The sequence below is a fragment of the Salvia miltiorrhiza genome, chromosome 7 (assembly GCF_028751815.1).
Source record: "Salvia miltiorrhiza cultivar Shanhuang (shh) chromosome 7, IMPLAD_Smil_shh, whole genome shotgun sequence".
In the NCBI taxonomy this organism is placed as follows: Eukaryota; Viridiplantae; Streptophyta; class Magnoliopsida; order Lamiales; family Lamiaceae; genus Salvia; species Salvia miltiorrhiza.
The window spans coordinates 56773289-56793244 of NC_080393.1; the positions used below are offsets into that span (position 1 = coordinate 56773289).

Genomic DNA, 19956 nt, shown 5'->3' on the forward strand with positions numbered 1-19956 from the left:
TCGAGTTGATTCGCATTCAGAATAATGTCATTTACACGGTTCGGGTCAAAATGCTGATACGAATCAGGATGTGAATCAGGGTCTGAGTGCAGGTGTAACCCGATTGTACAATACACCTAGTTGTACACAAAATCACCTCTAAAACTAAATGTTACATTAAATTAACAGTAGACTGCTAAACTAACTATTAGTAATTAAATCGTCAAGTATAAAATTAATTCGAACAATAGGCTACAACAAATAATTAGTTGACCTTATATTAATAAAAGAGGTGGCCTTGGGTATAATTAGGTGTACCGTATAATTGGATAGCAATCACATCTAGACCCTGAACCCGCATTTTGACCCGGATCATATAAATAACATTATTACAAGTGTGGATCAATCCGATTGTACGAGTATATTGTACCCAAATTTTTGCGTAAATAAAAATGTTCCCCTTTTGAATGTTTTGTAGATTGTTTTGCTCAATGTATTGGATTCATTCTTGATTAAGGTATTTTTTTAACCTTGTTTTTAACCTTGTTGCTTACATATATATTGAATGAACTATATCAAAATTAAATTATAAATATATATCTTTTCAAGAAAGAACTTGAATCCATCTTCCATGTCATCTGTTTATCAACGCATATATATGAAGATGAGATAAAAACAAGACACAAAAACAAAAATAAAAACAAAATTCCAGATTGATATCTTTGAAACCAAAAACTTAATTAGTGATCGTTTATGATGAATTCAACGTCCAATGAATTCCTAAATTAACAACCTACACACAACAGTCATTCATCGCACTATTCATAAAAAGAATTTTAGCTATAACTCGTTTACTATCAAGTCGAGCTCTGCTCTCTCTATACATTATGCGGATGCCGTTGCGTTCGATTTTTGACGAGGAGGAATTCGCAACTGAACCTTCATCGCGTCATAAACCGTGAATCCAATCGCAACAGAAGGTACAACCTGAAGGAAAGGATCAAACAGCATAAGCATCACGGATTCTTGACAATTCTTCGATGGCAGAAATAAAATTAGCTCGTCTCTTCATGCCCAAAGAAGTTAGGGTCGGACCACGATCATTCATCGTAGAAAGGTGAAATATACTAGAAAGCTATAATACTTACGGCTCATGTTCGATCAAAATGTGCAAATTTCAATATTTGTGCCTATCGGGAAGTCTACCTCGTTTCACTAACGCGTTGTGATTCGATAAAGGAAGAGACGAGTGAATTGACTCGAGATGGTAAGTTACCTTGATGTAATTGATGCTTAGGCCAGCGAACAACTGTCTCCAACCGTGATTACGGACGATGAAAGCGAGCCCCTCCCACGTGCTCTTATACACTTGACCACCTTGCGATGAAGGTTGCAAATGCTCGACCTGGAATAACTCGGTATTAGTAATTTAAAGACACGTCGGCCCAGAAAAAGTTCATCAAGATTTCCCAAGTAACATGTACAAATTATCGAAGGAAAGGCCGCTTTGAAGGGAGACGATTAAACAAGAAATGATCGATCCATCAATGTATGTGGTGGATTAGCTGATATTATTTTTATCTATCTAAGCTATCGATCAAAGTAAACACCCTCAACAGAAGTAAGCGACAGTGCAATACCTGCATCTGCCTCCTCACAACATCTAACGGGTACGTCAAAGTCTGTCCAAGTACACCGGCTATGGCTCCACAGGATAGCCGCATTACAATCGACTTCTGGTGTTCTTCGGGGACGTGCCTCTTGAGTTCCTCGTAGACATAAAACTTCAGGCCAGCATACGGAAGAATACCTATAAGTGTCGGACCTGCGCAAAGAAATATCGTCAATATCAATTTTGATAGTAAAATTTTGCAACTTCAGGTTATTATTATTAGCAAAGTAGTACAAATCCATGCATTGGCTTCAAGATGCCTCTAAAAATTTCAAAACGACGCTGAAATAATATAACATACGATCAAATAGATTAATCGAATTTCAAGTGTACCTATGCCACGGTAGAGACCGCGGACTCCCCCTTCTTTGTAGACTCTCTTGAATACATCTCCAATTCCATTGTAAGAAGGATTGGCATTAAATTGTCTCGCTCCATGCTGCAAATTGCTTCTGGTGTCTACAACCTGAAAAATCGGAATAGCAAACGAAAATTCAACCACATATAGTATAACTAGGCAAGAGAATTCTGTGTATTTATGTGTGTCACTGCTTATTAGATTTGGACAATCATTTTTTGGTAGGATTCCAGTTAAAAACATGAGGACTACTGTGAAAAATGGGTTTTTCTTGAATCTCGTATAACTTCTTAAGCGAGAAATCCAAATGCATACCTGGTACGCGAGTTTGGTGCGAGCCAAATCTAGTGGATAAGTGCATAAAACTGCAGTACCACCAGCAGCCGAGCCGGCTAAGAGATCCACAACGGGACCCGTTCCCAAAGCCGAGTAGTTATCCAAGATTCGTGAACGGTACTGCTCGTAGGCCATGAAATGTAATGCTGCATAGGGTACAATCCGAAGTACACTTGCTCCATTCCCTCTGGATCGCAGAAAAAATAGAAAAATAACAAAGAAGAATAAGCCAACCGGGCAATCTGGGTGATGATAAATAGATAATGACTCGAAATGAATGGTTTGAAGCTTACTTGTAAAATCCTGCTACACCTTCATGCTTCAGTAGCTTCTTCAAAGAGGGGTAAACCCCTAGAGACTGAAAACCTTGCGTTCTAGTCTAGAAAAGCAACGAGTAACAAAATCAGAAACGCATAATAATCCAAGCAACATTTCCAATTTGAATCTGAAGCTAAAATAGATGTAGCTTCATCTAATAATTCAATAAACTCTATCTAGAAAAACAGTCAAATTAAACAATAAGAGACGTTGTACATTAGTCAAACCAAGTTCAAAAATATTGCCACAATTCAGGTATCGTAGTGAAGCTTCCCTTATTTTTTCTTTACATAATAGTATTAGATATTTAAGCTTTCTCTCTATTTACAAGAGAAAGTATTCGGGCATAAATGCTTCAGACAAACGTGACTAGTTTATGTTCCGAAATAATTAACAAGATTAGTAGACCTAGTGGCCAGAAGACAAGAAAAGGACGAGGGAGTCACGAAGATGGTGCCACTGAGTGACTACAAGCAAGAAACGATCAACCAAAAGGGGAGCAACCACGATTTCGAGCACTATAAGTACAGTCAAGAATCCTTGAATTATAGGATAATCCCAAATGCTCAATTTTAACAAGCAGACATTAACAATTCAATCCTTCAGACCCTCTAAGAACGACACTTGTATATAATGCAACCATATGACACTTGCTCTCAACCCTACAAAAGTTTCAATTCACCACCACGATTCGGGATTATACGCACATGAAACGATGTCACACACATCACAAGGCAATGTTGCATCAACAACTTTTCATTGGCATGATCATTCAATCCTTTGAGCTCTCTAAGAATGGGAGAAAATTACCTAACGCAATCGCACGAGATTGATCCCAACCATACAAACAGAACAACATGAACCTTCAACCCTTTGATTTCTCTAAGAATGGCAAAAATACTTAATGCGGTCACAAGAGACTCGATCCCAACCATACAAACAAACAAATTAACAAAATCCAACAACACAAATGAAAAGACCTCTTGGCTAAATCGTGAAATCACAACTCAATATGCACAAAACAAACATTCAATCAACTACTTTCCATCACATAAAGCAGCATCAACAAACAAATAACAACCTGCAGAAGTATCTTAGTTCGTTCCAACGGGGCAACGGCCGTCTTAGCAAATCCACCAGCTGCACCACCAGCAATCAGCTCCTTTACATACACAGGAACTGTATCTATATATTTGGCCTCTCTGTGAGCCTCCCTGTGAGCAGAGGCTGCTCCTGCAAATCCAGTCACATTTGATGACAGAGTAGAACCCTGTGATGAATTCATCATCTTCGAAATCTAATTTCAACAATTCAATCCCAAAGATCCAATCTTTTTCACCCAATTTTCAACCAAAATCGAAAAAAACAAAGAACAAATTATTTATCCACCCTTCAATTTATAGAACTCCTTATCCCATCTATCTCTTGGAATAGAGAAGCAAAACGATTTATTCCCAACAGGCAGAATCAAAGGCCTGGGAACAAAATCTATGTTCACAAGCCAGTCTTCTTCGCTAAAATCAAGATTCATCAAAATTTCACAGCAAGATTCAGAGAAACGATCGACGCCCTTCACGATTCAAACACAACCGCCATCAAATCACAATAGGGTTTCAATCAAAAACGAATCTTTTTTTTCTCAAACAAAAAAACAAATCCTAATCTCCAGCTAAATTTGAGTCTCTAGAATCTAGATCAAGAAAAGCCTCCAAATTATAAGAAAGGGATGAGAATGAAGAGGCTTTTCTTGAAAAGATAAAAACCCAATTTGAATTGGTCTTCCAAAAATGGAATTGTTTATGACAAATTGAATTTCTAATTTTCCTCCTATTTCCTCGGTTCCTGGAAGGTATCGTTGGCTTGACTAGAGAGATTTTAGGCGAAATACTGGTAAAAGAAAATAATTGAAATTGGTGGCGGAAAAATTGAGGCCTAACAAACCGCCGAAACAAGAGACATGTGATTCAAAATAAAAAGGTTTTTTTTTTTTAATTATTTAGATTTCGATTTTAGGAATGAGAATGAATCTATATCTATATCTATATATATATAAAAGTGGAACCAATATGCCTATACTATTTTCCCGCCCAAAGTGTAGCATTAATTTTAACCTTAACTAGTATTTTGCCCGTGCGATGCACGGGTATTATATTTTTTTAGATATTATAATTTTTATTTTTTTCTTTAAAAAAAATTATTATATTTTTTATTTTATATTAGTATTAAATTATATATTATATAAAAATAATGTGATTGTGATGAGTTAATATTATTTTTTGAAGTGGTATAAATTTAGGAATATATCTTTGTAAGTGACATGAAATCACCAATCATATACTATATCAATAGTTTGAAGTGAAATTGTCTAAAAAAAGTTTAAAGTGAAATTAACTAAACGATGAGTTGCGATCATATTTATTGAGCTTCACTATTATGTACACAACATTTATTTTATACACTTGTTTTAAAATTTAATAATAATTATGCAAACGATAATTTATTATTGAAATCCATAAAATTAAACATATTTTGTTGTTGATTTTATCATAGCCATTAAAAATAATGTATTTACAATTTTTTCAATGAACACATGATCTGCTTTTATATATAAATGTAGCTTTCTGATTAGACGGTTGCACTCGCGTTCAAACTCTGACCCGCGCTCAAATACAAACCCGCTTCCTGATTCGAACCTTGTAAATGACACTATTCAGTTATACAAATGACATTGTCTGTAATTGACTCTATTCTGTTATACAAATGACACCACGTATAATTGACATTATAATATTATAAATGACACTTCCTGTCATTGACATCATAAAATTGTAAATGACACTATAATGTTTCAAAATGTTATAGTGTAATTTGTATAACTGAATAATGTCAATTATAGGCAGTGACATTTATATAACTAAATAGTGTCATTTACATGATTTAAATCAAAATGCAGGTTAAGGTCTGAGTGCGGGTATAACCCGATTCTACAGTGCACCCAATAGCACCTAAGTTTTTGTGTTCTGTTTAATTGTTTACCTATTTTTATAAACGAAAAATTAGTGTTGCTGATTATTTTGTTTAAAGAATATAATTGTGTAAATTGATTAATCTATATATATATAAAAGTGGAACCAATATGCCTATACTATTTTCCCGCCCAAAGTGTAGCATTAATTTTAACCTTAATTAATCAGCAACACTAATTTTTCGTTTATAAAAATAGGTAAACAATTAAACAGAACACAAAAACTTAGATGTTATTGGGTGCACTGTAGAATCGGGTTATACCCGCACTCAGACCTTAACCTGCATTTTGATTTAAATCATGTAAATGACACTATTTAGTTATATAAATGTCACTGCCTATAATTGACATTATTCAGTTATACAAATTACACTATAACATTTTGAAACATTATAGTGTCATTTACAATTTTATGATGTCAATGACAGGAAGTGTCATTTACAATATTATAATGTCAATTATACGTGGTGTCATTTGTATAACAGAATAGAGTCAATTACAGACAGTGTCATTTGTATAACTGAATAGTGTCATTTACAAGGATCGAATCAGGAAGCGGGTTTGTATTTGAGCGCGGGTCAGAGTTTGAACGCGAGTGCAACCGTCTAATCAGAAAGATACATTTATATATAAAAGCAGATCATGTGTTCATTGAAAAAATTGTAAATACATTATTTTTAATGGCTATGATAAAATCAACAACAAAATATGTTTAATTTTATGGATTTCAATAATAAATTATCGTTTGCATAATTATTATTAAATTTTAAAACAAGTGTATAAAATAAATGTTGTGTACATAATAGTGAAGCTCAATAAATATGATCGCAACTCATCGTTTAGTTAATTTCACTTTAAACTTTTTTTTAGACAATTTCACTTCAAACTATTGATATAGTATATGATTGGTGATTTCATGTCACTTACAAAGATATATTCCTAAATTTATACCACTTCAAAAAATAATATTAACTCATCACAATCACATTATTTTTATATAATATATAATTTAATACTAATATAAAATAAAAAATATAATAATTTTTTTTAAAGAAAAAATAAAAATTATAATATCTAAAAAAATATAATACCCGTGCATCGCACGGGCAAAATACTAGTTGTATTTGTATGAACATGACCAAATTCAAGTTTTTTCTTTTTTCTCATAAAACAAGATTTTTAGATTTATCTCGTTTATGTTGAGGCCTACTCGATTTAAGTATCCAAAATGAGGAATCACCATAAATGAGGAATCACGATTTGTTTAAATGTTGAAATGATAATCATATCTAGGACTGGTAATCAATTCAGTTCGGTTATAATCGAATCGATTTACGGTACCGATTAAGAGCCAAAGTAATAACTGAAAAGTGAAAACCGAATCAATTTTCGGTCTGGTTAACTGATTAACCGATTAATCAGACAGATATCTAATGCACTCAGAAATCCGGTTAATAGGCAGATTATCAAATTCAAAAAAATTCAATTTTTTGAGATGTGAGCAATAGGATTCGAACTCTTGCCCTATGAAAAAAAGGGTGAGGTCATATCCACTCCACCAACACATGACTTATGTTTATCCACTCCATTAAATCAGGAGCAAACACCCCAAAAAAATTATTTATAACCTATAGGTAACCAACGAGCCACCTACACAAATCAGGAGCAAACACCCAAAAACAATTGATAGCAGGTAACTAAGGATGTCAAAAAAGTCCGAAACCGACGGGTCGACCCGAATAGATCGATAAAAAAAGAGGGTTAGGGTAGAAAATTTTTAGCCCGGAAAAAATTTAGCCCGAATGGACCGAACCGAAAATAGCCCGAGCCCAATAGGGTTGGCCCGAAAACCGAGTGGGTTGGCCCTATTAACCGAACAGTTTCTTAATAATTAGTTTTCAAACTTTAATACTTTACTTTTTAATTCAATAATAACATTTTGATACTTGTAAAATATATTTTGATTTTTTTCAACAATTAATAACAAACATTTATGATATAAAAGTCAAAGAAAGATAGTCATTTATGTTAAATTTATATACAATTTTTATCGAAAACGAAGTTAAACTTAGATATTATGTAAACTTACGTTAAAATAATACTAATTTTTGTGGAACAAAGGAAAGCTAGTTGCTGAGATTAAACAAGACTTTGGTGTTGGAAGCATGTCTGTTAAACAGAGGTTCCTTCTTCGGACTTCAAATCTTGGATGAAAAATATCTAGCTACAAGAAAGCTCTTGAACCTGATCTTCACTTAGGGTGACTGCTTTTCTCAGTTTTTTTTCTCCTTTTGCATGGCTTTGGGCGTGCATGTATCCCCCTTTCGGGTACTTCTGGTGCCTTGCTATTTTTCTTTTAATAAAACTCCCTTTTTCTTGATAAAAAAATATATATATATATATATACTAATTTTTGTATTTAAAATAAGGTGAAAAATCTCGATTTAAAAAACACGACATATTTTTATTACAAAAATATGATTATCTATAAAAAAAACATATAAAAAAATCATAAACTTGCGGGCCCGAACGGGCTAGCCCGAAACCGAGTGGGTTAGGGTTAGGGTCAAAAAACTTTAGCCCGAAAAATAAAAAAATCGACTAGTCCGAACCTAAAATAACCCGAGACCGAATGGGCTGGCCCGAAACCGAGTGGATTGGCCCGATTGACATCCTTACAGGTAACCAACAAAAAGCTAAAGATGAAAAAAAAAAAGTCTCATCCAAACTTGCATCGAAACTTATTTAAGAGAGCATACCAAGTAATTTTAGTCGACAACTGCTACAGGCAACTAAACAATGGCAGATCTCATTCTACCTACCTAAGTCCGAGAATATACTGCGTCTGTGAGTGAGGGCGGGGTCAGGCGCGACGCCGGTGCAGCGCAGGGCAGAGCTGGTCCTGCGAGGTGCGTGCAGCGTGCTTGCGGTGCTGGGAGAGATGAATGCGGTCAGCAGGCTCTACTGGCTGAGCACGGGGGGAGAGGCAGCGCCCCGGTGGTCGGTGGGAAGAGGCGTCGGTCGCCGATAGCGACGATATGGGAGGGCGCGACGCGAGGGAGGCAGGAGGCTGTGAATTTGCGGTGAATAAAATTGAAATCTGCCCTAGACAGTAATTTGGGATTTTTGGGTATTTTGATTATTTTCTAAGTTCTAATATAATAAAATATAAATAAATTAATTAATAGTGTTAAATCGATTAATCGATCGGTTAAACTGATTAACCGATTAACGGAAAATACTATAATCGATAATCAAACCGAATCAGTAAAAATCGGTTATCGATTAATTGATTAACCGATTTTTCGGTTCGGTTACAGTTTTAACTGGATAATTGGAACCGATTTATCGGCCTTAATCATATCCTACTATAAAGTGTCATCTATTTTGTAGTTTAATTTTAGGATTAATGATAGCCATCAGATCCTATAAATTAAATTCAAATGATGTTGTTGAATTCTATATTATATGCTAAAAAAATATTTTTATTTTAGTCCCTTTATCTCTCTTTATCTCTCTCTCTCTCTCTTTATCTCTCCTTCTCTCTGTGTGTGTGTTTATATATATAGGAGTTGATTTTAGTGAGATTGATATTTTTTGTGAGACTAATGAATAAGCTAGTATATAGTGATGAATACTGAAGTATGTAGTGTTAAATAACGATATTAAAAAAATTAGTAAAATTTCGACTCCCTCTCAAATTCGAATCCCATAAAAATTTTCTGCCTTCAAATAAAATATCAACCGTAAGATACATTAAATCAACACGTACAAATCAATCTAAAATTTCACCACATACATATATACTGGAGGGCGAAATTTTTTATCAGGGTTCGAATCTTGGAGAGTGCGAAAATTTTACTAATTTTTTTAATATTGTCTCATTCAACACTAAATATTGTCTTATTCATTTTACTTATGATCTCACGAAAAATAGCAATCTCACTAAAATACACCCATATATAGTAATAAATAATTAAATTTAAAAATAATTGCATGAAAATGGACTCAAATCGACATTAAGCAGCATCATATTCATATTTTGAGTCGGCATGTTGTTGTTAACAAACGCATTGGGAAATGTGACATTCAACCCCTTGTTTATAAGTTTACTAATATTTGCATCCCGTGCAATGCACGGAAAAATATTTTTAATTTTTATATTTATATAAAATTAATACTAATTCAATTATTATACTTATATATATAATAAAAAAATTAATTTTAATTGAATATTTTTGAATTGAATATTAAAAAATAAAAAAGAATTCACAATTAAAAATTTGATATTATGAAAAACAAAAATTAAAAATAAGTTTAAAAATTAAAAATAAAATACTAATTAAAAAGAATTAAAATTTTATTTATTCAAAAAAGATGAGAGAGGAGAGATAAATTTATAGAACTTTAATATTTAAACGAATTTAATTGTTAAATTTTAAATCAAATATTTTCATAAAATATATCGTATTAAAGCTTTTATCGTGATCTTTAATTTGATATACATATTAAATATTTTATAATTAATCGAATTTCATAATTTTGGAAAGAAATGTAACAACAAATAAGAAGTTAAAGAAAATGAAAATAAAAAGAAAAATATATAGTTTAAACATAAACCTTCAATTTTATTATAATTACAAAATTACCACCCAGTTTTGAAATTAATTAAAAATTGATTTTAAATTGGAAACTCCATATATTCTACTCCCTCCGTCCACAATTTAAAGCCCCACTTTGATGTGAGCACGGAGACTAAGAAAGCTAAAAAAGGTGATGTGGATGAAATATAAGGGTAGTTGACTAAAGTAATAATGATAGTTGACTAAAGTGATAAAGGTGTTGTGAGTGAGTCCATTATCACTAAAGTGCATAGTAAATATAGAATATAAAAATGATAAAGGTGTCTAAGGTGGGTTTATTAGTGGCAAAGGGTAGTAAATATAGGAAAAAAAAGAAGAGTAAAATAGTATACAAAATAGAGTAGGGCTTTAGTTTGTGAACAAAAAATTAAGAGCAAGTAGGGCTTTAAATTGTGGACGGATGAGTAATTTCTTTTATCGAATCAATTTCCAATATCTACCGAATTAAATTGGAGACAGCAATCGTACTTCCTAAATCCATGAATTTAATGTGAAACCTTATCTTTTATTGGGTGAAAAGAGAGTTTGGCTGACTTGGAGTTGGACTAAGATTCATGCAAAAACAAAATCTAGTGGAAGAAATTAACATGAAAGATACCAACTTCTTTAGTCACAATCAGTCAAATCACGTAAAAAACACATAAATCCACTAAATTTAAAGAATTAAAAATTGTTTTTGCTCGAAAAAGGCGAGAAATCAATTCGATTAATCATCTATCATCTGGATTTATTTTTAAAGGGCAAGTAATCAAATTTTTGAATGATTCATCATGCCTAAAAAAAAAAAGAGCGACCTAGGATAGATGATTCATCAGATTCAAAAACAAGTATAAATAGATTTGGGTTTGAAATTTTAATTAATTAAATAAATTGCAACAACAATTCAAACTGATTGTATTAAGATAAGTAGTTACAGATTTTATACACATATTATATAATTTCGCGCACATACGTATGTATATATAAATATTTTTTAAAATCATATATTATATAATAATTATATTTAAGTTTTATATTATTCTTAATAAACTATTGTTCTATTCTATATAATTAGGTGTGGCGCGACTAGGACGTAACTTTCGATTGAAATTCTCAAGTTAACCTTCAAGTTCAAGTTTCAGGTGTGAGATTTATTTAAATGTGTGAGATTTATTTAAATGCATGTTGTGATTAATTATTGTTCATTTTAATATTATGTGTTTACAATATGTGAGTTAAATTAAATATTGCTAGGGGCCAGCATAATTGGTCCATGACGGTAAAAGTCCTTGGTATACCACAATGCGATATATACATGTTAAAGTTATGGTTGCAACTAGTCGTCAGGGGCCAGCATAATTGGTCCAGGACGGAAAGGTCCTTGGTATGCCACCGTGCGACTTACAGTTATGAATGTTACAGTGGATCATATTGGATCATATGTGTTACCATTTTATTAACGTGGACAATGATTGCATGTTCCCACACTGAGTGTACTCTGTATGCTCATCTCATATTTAACATTTCCAGGTTTCCAAGGTCGGAGGCGCGTGGAAGGTCGAATGGCGAATCAAATAATTTATATTTAGCTTTACCTAAAGATGTTATTTTGAGTAAAGTATTTTAAAATAAAAATTTATTTCATGATTTTCTCATTAAAATTTATTTATATTCATAGTTTTTTCGCACAAATATACATATAAATTTTAATTAGATTTGGTGTCACATGCGGGTTGCATAATTGATTGTATTCAGATATATCTTATAATTTAAAAAAAAATTATATATTTATCATCGTATTCTCAAAAAATTTAATATATATATATAGGGAGAGGTTCAAATAAGAACCACTAAATAAAATTAGAACAGAGAACCATTTTAAGCCATTCGATCATCAAGATTTACGGTGGATGCATCATCTTGGTGGATGAATGCAGTCATGCAGATCCTGGGTTCGAATCCTGAAGGGAGCAAAAAATTTATTATTTTCTGATGCATTAAATTTAATAGCTGACAAACATGGTTTTCATACCTCAATTCCACATGTTTTGTTGTCATTTCCCTTCATGTTTTGCTTGTGAATGCTTGTTTGTGCCCGAATATTTAGTTTTATGAAGATTTGATATCTTGGTGTAGTTTTGGAGTAATTTCAGGAAAAATAAAGGATTAATTGGAGCATTTTGAAGATATGAGATTGAAGTACGTCTCGAGAGGAATCCGTGAGCGCAAACGGCGACCAAATCCGAGTCCGGACGAGGGAGAACGGAGCAAAACGAGCGGACTGTGCAAAACGCCCAGTACCCCGCGGTCACCACCCGCGGCCGCGGGGTGGGACCGCGGGTCAGCTGTTCCCAATTCCAGGGGTGTACCGCGGTCACCACCCGCGGCCGCGGGGCGGGACCGCGGGTTCCCTGAGTTTTGCCCACGTTTGAGCACCACGGGCGCGGGCCATGACCGCGGGAAAAGAGCGGAGTCGCGTTTTTCAGCCCTTAAACCCCTTTCTCCCCCTTTTCCTCACATTATTCATCTTCCCCAACCTCATACTCACCCATTTCCATCTTCCCCAATTCATTCACACCAAACCCTAGCCTCCATTACCACATCTTTTTACCAAGATTGAAGGCATTGAAGAGGAGAGAAGATTGAAGAAAGCTCATTAATAGGATTTGTCACTTCTTACTCTCTCTTTCATTTATGTATTTCTTTGATTTTGGTTTGTTGTTTGTGAACATGTTTGGATAAAATCCCCCATTGGTTTGGGGATTAGGCTCATGGATGATGTGATGGATTGATTATTATGCTTAATATATGTATTGATTATTTCCTTGTTATTATCTTTTCAAGCCATAGCTTTAATTCTTGTATGGATTGTTGGCCACTTTCTATGCATTTCTAATTTGTGATTTGAATCGGGAGAGGATAATCATAATAGATTAGGAGCTTGAAACATATTGACTCAATAAACCGGGAGGTTGAGAGTTGGGTGAGAGTTTACCGATCATTTGTGCTCTTGGGAGTTATAGGTTAGAAGTTGACCGGGGACGGCAACTATGACCCGTAATCTACAGTTTTAGTCGTCCGGGAGGGGGCTAGAACTAGTGGGGAGATCACTCTAGATAAATAGGAATATCAAAACTAATATTGAGCTAATTGAAGTCCATTGCTAATCCATCGTTGCCTAATCCCTAAACCACCTTCATCACTTAATTAATCCACTTTATTTGATTGTTCTTATTTTGTCTTTGAATTTGTTAGTTAATCAAACCACTCACCTCCTTGTTTAGTCTAAATAGCTCTAGCATAATGACTTAAGGTAATCACTAGAATTTGACTACTAATCCTTGTGGAATACGACCTTGCTTCCCTATGTTGCAACTACACCGTATACTTGCGGCGTGGTGAAAATAATAGCGAACAAGTTTTTGGCGCCGTTGCCGGGGATTAGTTTAGTTTCTTTGCTTGTGATATTTTGCTTCATTGTGCTTAACTACTTTAGACATTTTACTTGCTTTAATTTTTGTTTTCTATTTTAAGATTGTGATTTGACTCTTTGTTCTTGTTGGTTGATAGGTAGTGTATGAATACAAGGTCTAAAGGTGCACCTCTTATACCTATAGACCTTGAGGTTGAAGCTTTTTGCCGACACAACAAAGCAAGAACAAGAAGAGATAGAGAGTTGGAGGAAGCTATGGCGGAAAATTTCGATTTAATCCGTCAACTCCAAAGGCAATTGGAGGACATGCAAGGGCAAATCAATGAGCAAGAGGCTCAAAGGAATGCACCACCACCACCACCTATTAGCAATATGTTCCAACCCGTGGTCCAACAAGTGGGAGTGCATGCCACGAGAATCAATGCCAATAATTTTGAGCTCAAGCCGGCCCTCATCAACATGGTGCAACAAAATCAATTCGCCGGTCTTTCTCAAGATGACCCGAATGGACATCTCGGCAATTTCTTGGAGATATGCGATACTATCAAGATAAATGGAGTTCCGGAGGATGCCATTCGACTCCGACTCTTTCCCTTCTCACTAAGGGGCATGGCCAAGACATGGTATCAATCTTTAGAGATTGGTTCCATCACTACATGGGAGAAAATGGCTCAAAGGTTCCTTATCAAGTTCTTCCCTCCAAGTAAGACAATGAAGATGAAGAAGGACATTGTCCAATTTCATCAATTCGATGGAGAGACCTTCTATGAAGCTTGGGAGAGATTCAAAGAGATGATAAGGAAGTGTCCCAACCATGGTTTGGATCAAAACACCATTATTTGCTCATTCTATACCGGGTGTAGTGGTGAGATGCAAAGAGACATGAATGCATCGGCCAATGGAGCATTGTTGGAGAAGAGCCACGAGGAGGCCACCCACATCATAGAGAACTTGGCCGCCAATAGCTACCAATTTCCGGGGGAGAGGACTATTTTGAAGAAGGTGGCGGCTACAACAAGCTCGGATCCGATAGCTCTTTTGACAGCTCAATTGACCGCCATGAATAACAAGATTGATGCTATGTCAATATCAAGGGTAGAGCCCGTGGTTGAAGAACAAACTAGCTTCGAGGATGTGAACTACATCAACAACAACAACAACCGAGGCCAAGGGAATTTCCGGCCTTCACATCAAGGTGGTTATCAAGGCCAAGGGCAAGGGCAATACAATCAAGGATTTCAAACAAATCGCCACCCAAATCTTGCCTATGGTAATCCCAATAACTTCTTGCAACCACCGCCCGGATTTGCGGTGAGTGATGGCATGATCAAGGAAGAGAAGAAGCTCAACCTTGAAGAGATCTTAATGAAATTCATGACGGCCACTCAAGCCCACATGACAAGAACCGACGAAAGGTTAGAGGCTCAAGCAACCCAATTGAAAATGCTTGAGATGAAAGTGGGACAAATTGCTGAATCCTTAAGCAACCAACATCAAAAGGGGCAATTTCCGAGTAACACCGTTGTGAATCCAAAAGAACATTGCAAGGCTATCACTATAAGAAGTGGGAAGATACTTGAAGAGTCCAAGATACCTCCGGAAGTCAAGAACAATGATGAGAACATTTCCTCAAAAATGCAAGGCGATAAGGAGAAGGAGAAAGATGTGTACAAGGCACCACCACCTTATTGCCCACCAATTCCATTCCCTCAAAGACTTCAAAAGAAAAATGTGGAGAGTGAGTTCTCTAAATTCCTTGAGATCTTTCGGAAGGTACACATCAACATCCCCCTTGTTGAAGCTTTGCAACAAATGCCCAAGTATGCAAAATTTCTCAAGGAAGTTCTATCCAAGAAGAAGAAATTAGAAGAATTTGAGACGGTCAACCTCACCGAAGAATGTTGTGCCATTCTTCAAAAGAAGCTACCCATCAAGATCAAGGATCCCGGGAGCTTTACTATCCCATGTGATGTTGGAAATGGTCGTTTTGGAAAGGCCTTGTGTGATTTGGGAGCAAGCATAAATTTGATGCCTCTCTCCATCTTCAACAAGCTTGAAATAGGAACCATTAAGCCAACCACGATTGCTTTGCAAATGGCGGACCGTTCCGTTTCATATCCAAAAGGGATAGTGGAGGATGTCTTGGTGAAGGTTGACAAATTCATTTTTCCGGTGGATTTTGTGGTGTTGGATATGGTTGAGGACAAGGATGTACCTTTCATCCTTGGACGTCCATTCTTGGCGACGGGGAGGGCCCTAATTGATGTTGCAAAGGGCAAGCTCACATTGAGAGTGAATGATGAGAGTGTTACCTTCTCAATCCACAAAGCTCCCAAGCACAAAGATGGGGAAGAAAGAATGAGAGTGGAGGAATGCAAATTGATGCAAGTGATTGAACCTTGCATCAACATGAAAGAAAAATTGAAGGGAGAAAGGAAAGAGGAGGAAGCCCAAGGCTTGGAGTTGAAGCTTCTCCCCACACACTTGAAGTATGCATTCTTTGGTGAGAATGAGATACATCCAATGGGGCAAGACCGTGTACTCCAACTCAAAGAGTTAGATGAGTATCACGCATTTGAGAAGTCAAGCCTCTACAAGGAGAGGATAACAAGTGCTAATGACGAGATGATGCAAAAACGGGAGTTTGCACCCGATGATGAAGTCCTTCTCCTCACCTTTCGTCAATCACTACCTCCGGAAAAGCCAAGATCAAAATGGACGGGTCCTTTCAAAATCAACAAGGTTTTCAACAATGGAGCAATTGAATTGAGAAAGAAGGATGAAAGAACCTTTGTGGTTGAGAAGGAAAGAATCAAGGCATTTTTGCCTTTGAAACCAAAAGTTGAAGTGTTCGTTGGAACCACCCCCGAGCCATAACACCATCATGGAGACGTCTAGCTCATGACGTTAAACTAAGCGCTAGTTGGGAGGCACCCCAACAAGGTACCCTTTAATTTTTGTATGGTTTATTTATTTTTATTTTTTTTTTTATGTTAGTTTTTTTTGTGAGTCCGAGACAACTTCTCCTTCTCTTTTCTTCCAAACTCATTTTCACTTTGTGTGAAATAAGTTTGGGGGGAGGGGAGAGATGGATTAGTTGTCTCATCTATCTTAAGCTTTACTTGTTTTTGTTTGTTTTAGTATTGTTGTCTTGTTTTTGTTATTGTTGAATAAATGAAAGCTTGAGAGTTAGTTGGGTTGATATTTTTGTTTTTGTTTTGCTTGGGATAATTGTATCAAACTTTGTGATGTTGATTGAATGTCATTGGGCTTATGATATGAATCGTTTCTTGGAAAAAATTGTGTGTATCACTTGTGGATTATGCATGAAAAGTTTGAACTTGTGACAAGTGAGTTAAATGTTTTGCCTCCAAGAACTTGAAAATGAGCTTGTAAGAATTGAGCCTTTGATTGTCATACATTTACAATCTCATTTTGTTCTTGAGTGTAAATCATTTGAGCATGTGTGTTGATCTCTAGAACTTGCCATGAGTCCTTTCTTGAAAATAAAAGTAGATGTGTTGTTAATATTGAAGTGATTTAAGGCCATCTTTGTTAGCCACTTAACTCAAATTGTGTCCAAATTCTCATTTGATCCTAGTTTACCCCTTTCGTGCCTTGTAGCCTTTCTTTTAATGAACCAATGATAAAGGGGTAGAACTTAGAGTGTTAGTGGTTGCTTTGATGAAAATGGTTGGAAAATGATTGAAATTGCTTGTCAAACTTCGATTGAGTGAAAATCACTAGTCTCCTATAAGCTCAAAAAGAAAAAGAAAGAAAAATGAAGAGACATGTGAATAAAATAGTACAAAGGGGAGTGATTTGCCTTTTGAATCATGGTCTTGATAAGTATTCATAGGGTGAAAAGGAAGAAAAGTGGGGATATTGGTTGATTGATTAGAAAAGAACAATGGTGAATATGACATATTCAATTTGGGAATTGTATGGGATATGAGTCACTTTGCCTATAAACACCTCACCTCACCAAAGAGCTCTCATTGCAATCTAAATAGAAGCCCTTTTTGATCTTTATTTGTAACACATTGAAGTATAGAGAGTTAGGATAAATGGCAAGCTTATGGTAGATTGCATACTTGTTTCAATTTGAGTGCAAACACGTCCATTCTAAACACTTGAGAGTTGAGTGCGTCATTGAAACATCCACTTTGTTAGGATTCAAGCTTGGAGGTTATAATATTGAACTCATTATCACTTGTGACTTCTTGGAATGCATTTCTACTTGTGATGCACTTTTGAAAGATTTTTTATAAAATTTGAAGCCCTTGAAATGACACCAATTCATGCTCACATGTTTGTTTACTTTTATTTCTCTTCTCTTCGTCGTTTGGGGACAAACAACACTTTAAGTTTGGGGGGTTGACAAACATGGTTTTCATACCTCAATTCCACATGTTTTGTTGTCATTTCCCTTCATGTTTTGCTTGTGAATGCTTGTTTGTGCCCGAATATTTAGTTTTATGAAGATTTGATATCTTGGTGTAGTTTTGGAGTAATTTCAGGAAAAATAAAGGATTAATTGGAGCATTTTGAAGATATGAGATTGAATTACGTCTCGAGAGGAATCCGTGAGCGCAAACGGCGACCAAATCCGAGTCCGGACGAGGGAGAACGGAGCAAAACGAGCGGACTGTGCAAAACGCCCAGTACCCCGCGGTCACCACCCGCGGCCGCGGGGTGGGACCGCGGGTCAGCTGTTCCCAATTCCAGGGGTGTACCGCGGTCACCACCCGCGGCCGCGGGGCGGGACCGCGGGTTCCCTGAGTTTTGCCCACGTTTGAGCACCACGGGCGCGGGCCATGACCGCGGGAAAAGAGCGGAGTCGCGTTTTTTCAGCCCTTAAACCCCTTTCTCCCCCTTTTCCTCACATTATTCATCTTCCCCAACCTCATACTCACCCATTTCCATTTTCCCCAATTCATTCACACCAAACCCTAGCCTCCATTACCACATCTTTTTACCAAGATTGAAGGCATTGAAGAGGAGAGAAGATTGAAGAAAGCTCATTAATAGGATTTGTCACTTCTTACTCTCTCTTTCATTTATGTATTTCTTTGATTTTGGTTTGTTGTTTGTGAACATGTTTGGATAAAATCCCCCCATTGGTTTTGGGGATTAGGCTCATGGATGATGTGATGGATTGATTATTATGCTTAATATATGTATTGATTATTTCCTTGTTATTATCTTTTCAAGCCATAGCTTTAATTCTTGTATGGATTGTTGGCCACTTTCTATGCATTTCTAATTTGTGATTTGAATCGGGAGAGGATAATCATAATAGATTAGGAGCTTGAAACATATTGACTCAATAAACCGGGAGGTTGAGAGTTGGGTGAGAGTTTACCGATCATTTGTGCTCTTGGGAGTTATAGGTTAGAAGTTGACCGGGGACGGCAACTATGACCCGTAATCTACAGTTTTAGTCGTCCGGGAGGGGGCTAGAACTAGTGGGGAGATCACTCTAGATAAATAGGAATATCAAACTAATATTGAGCTAATTGAAGTCCATTGCTAATCCATCGTTGCCTAATCCCTAAACCACCTTCATCACTTAATTAATCCACTTTATTTGATTGTTCTTATTTTGTCTTTGAATTTGTTAGTTAATCAAACCACTCACCTCCTTGTTTAGTCTAAATAGCTCTAGCATAATGACTTAAGGTAATCACTAGAATTTGACTACTAATCCTTGTGGAATACGACCTTGCTTCCCTATGTTGCAACTACACCGTATACTTGCGGCGTGGTGAAAATAATAGCGAACAATAGCGAATGCATTAATTTATATAGTAGATGCATTGATTTTAATGGTTCTTATGTTCTCACAACAAGTGTGGTTCTCACTATAATCGCACCCTATATATATATATAGAGAGAGAGAGAGGTTCAAGAAAGAACCATAATAAAAGAAGACCGGAGAACCATTTTCAGCCATTCGATCATCAAGATCTACGGTGGATGCATCATCTTGTTGGATGAATGCAGATCCTAGGTTCGAATCCTGAAGGGAGCATTTTTTAAAAAAATTTTTAATGCATTAATTTTAACAGCGAATGCATTAATTTTTTACAGTGGATGCATTAGATTTGATGGTTCTCCCGTTCTCACAAATAATGTAGTTCTCTCTAGAACCACACCCTATAATATATATATATATATATATATATATATATATAGCAAAACAAAAGCTAA

General features: G+C 35.7%; 2 protein-coding genes and 1 non-coding gene across 3 annotated transcripts; 1 reads left to right on the forward strand and 2 right to left on the reverse strand.

The window, feature by feature from the left end:
- Positions 1 to 692: 692 nt before the first annotated feature.
- On the reverse strand, positions 693 to 4663 carry LOC130994906 (mitochondrial carrier protein CoAc1-like). Its single transcript, XM_057920040.1, has 7 exons — positions 3745 to 4663; positions 2639 to 2724; positions 2325 to 2532; positions 1985 to 2117; positions 1620 to 1804; positions 1256 to 1384; positions 693 to 966 (listed from the first exon to the last, which is right to left on the reverse strand). Exons 1-7 carry the CDS (start codon positions 3949 to 3951, stop codon positions 865 to 867), a joined length of 1050 nt encoding a protein of 349 aa, XP_057776023.1. The 5' UTR covers positions 3952 to 4663; the 3' UTR covers positions 693 to 864.
- A 9499-nt stretch (positions 4664 to 14162) lies between these two features.
- LOC130994817 (uncharacterized) lies at positions 14163 to 17734 on the forward strand. The gene has a single exon (XM_057919887.1). The coding sequence runs from the start codon at positions 14203 to 14205 to the stop codon at positions 16618 to 16620; it is 2418 nt and encodes an 805-aa protein (XP_057775870.1). The 5' UTR covers positions 14163 to 14202; the 3' UTR covers positions 16621 to 17734.
- LOC130996322 (small nucleolar RNA R71) lies at positions 14458 to 14564 on the reverse strand. Its single transcript, XR_009092506.1, has one exon. It is a non-coding gene; the product is annotated as a small nucleolar RNA R71 (small nucleolar RNA).
- Positions 17735 to 19956: the final 2222 nt, after the last annotated feature.

Coding starts and splice junctions, on each gene's coding strand:
- LOC130994906 (XM_057920040.1), bottom strand. CDS start 3,951: ATGATGAATTCATCACAGGGTTCTACTCTGTCATCAAATGTGACTGGA. Junction 1,385..1,619: donor TTGTGAGGAGGCAGATGCAG/GTATTGCACTGT, acceptor GAGTTATTCCAG/GTCGAGCATTTGCAACCTTC. Junction 967..1,255: donor TAAGCATCAATTACATCAAG/GTAACTTACCAT, acceptor CCTTTCCTTCAG/GTTGTACCTTCTGTTGCGAT.
- LOC130994817 (XM_057919887.1), top strand. CDS start 14,203: ATGGTGCAACAAAATCAATTCGCCGGTCTTTCTCAAGATGACCCGAAT.